Here is a 1,215-nt window from a genome sequence, read left to right on the forward strand (position 1 = left end):
GGTTCAAAGCCCCTTGAAAGAAATAACAGTCCTTCTGCTGACATTACTAATCTTTGGATCAGGCTCATTAATGTATTGCAGATATTATATCCCCAGCTGCCAAAAAGCTGAAAAAAAAGGGGAATGTAGTCATAAAAATAGACATCAAATACATTTCTCTTCTGGGAATTAATATAGAAGCGAAATATTGCTGCTACTACTACTCTCCGGGGCTTTATTGCAGATATTTCTTTACTGTTTTTAAAGGAATTAACAGGGCAAGCAGTTCATCTCATCCAGAACTCTGCCTCCAGCAAGGGCTGGTCTCTAATGCCACAAAGCCCGGCAAGGCTTGGATTGCTGCAATAGTTTCACTCCGGCGCTGTAAATCAGTCCTTTTTGGGATGTGCTGAGAGGAAGAAGTGTGGGAGGTAAAATAGACATATTCAGGCAAGACTTTCCCCATCTTTGGCCTCTCTTGGCTTAATTACAGATCGATACTTAGAACTCGCCGGCTTTCATACCTCATTAACATCACACGGTGCCAGGGTGTAAATTTTTTACACAGCTTGCCAAGAATCTGGGGTGTCTGTACGCAAACGTTCACTCGGGGCTATAAATGAGACACAACTGAGCTGACCAGTCTGAACTCTGGGTGGACAAATAATGCTCGGGATCTTTACCTGCGGCTCTCCAAGTGCCGTACAAACCCATGTGTGCTTGTGGGCATGTGCATGTTCGTGTCAGAGAGGGAGAGGGCGAGGAGAGGGATGGTGAGTGCCGCTCCTCTGTGCGGCTGAGAAGGCGGCACAATCCGGAACCAGGAGCTTTTATTTTTTTAGCTCTTGGGATCATTCTCAGGTCGCCCACCTGCCTTCCCACAGAGACAGCGTTAGTAAGGGAATAATAACGTGAGAACGCCTCGGCAGCCCCCAGTCCTGGCTCTAGGGAGCCCCGTTCTGTCTCTTTAAGGATCCCAGCGAGTCGTGATGCTGCTGTTTGTATTGCCGAATCCCCAGGAGTGCAGTTAAGAAACGGGCAGCTGTCTCTTTAAGTGTGATTTCCTTCTATTGTATTTGAATCGTGATCAGGAAAAAGGAAATGAAACCAGAGAGCCGGGGCTGAGCCACGGAGTAATAATAATCCCGGGGATGCGGCTGCCGCCGCTCGCAGCGCTGCCGCCCGGGCGCGGAGCGTGTGCGGAGCTGCCCGCGCGGAGCCGCTGAGCGCCGGGCG

At 49.7% G+C, this 1,215-nt stretch overlaps 1 protein-coding gene across 1 annotated transcript in view; it reads left to right on the forward strand.

Annotated features, from left to right (window-relative positions):
- Positions 1-796: 796 nt before the first annotated feature.
- Positions 797-1,215, forward strand: part of LMO2 (LIM domain only 2) — a 7,428-nt gene continuing 7,009 nt past the window's right edge. Inside the window, exon 1 of the mRNA XM_015630986.3 lies at positions 797-1,005. Coding sequence (XP_015486472.1) covers positions 969-1,005 — 37 coding nt within the window. The 5' untranslated portion in view covers positions 797-968. The remainder of the gene's footprint in view (positions 1,006-1,215) is intronic.

Source organism: Parus major, chromosome 5 (genome assembly GCF_001522545.3).
Source record: "Parus major isolate Abel chromosome 5, Parus_major1.1, whole genome shotgun sequence".
Taxonomy (NCBI): Eukaryota; Metazoa; Chordata; class Aves; order Passeriformes; family Paridae; genus Parus; species Parus major.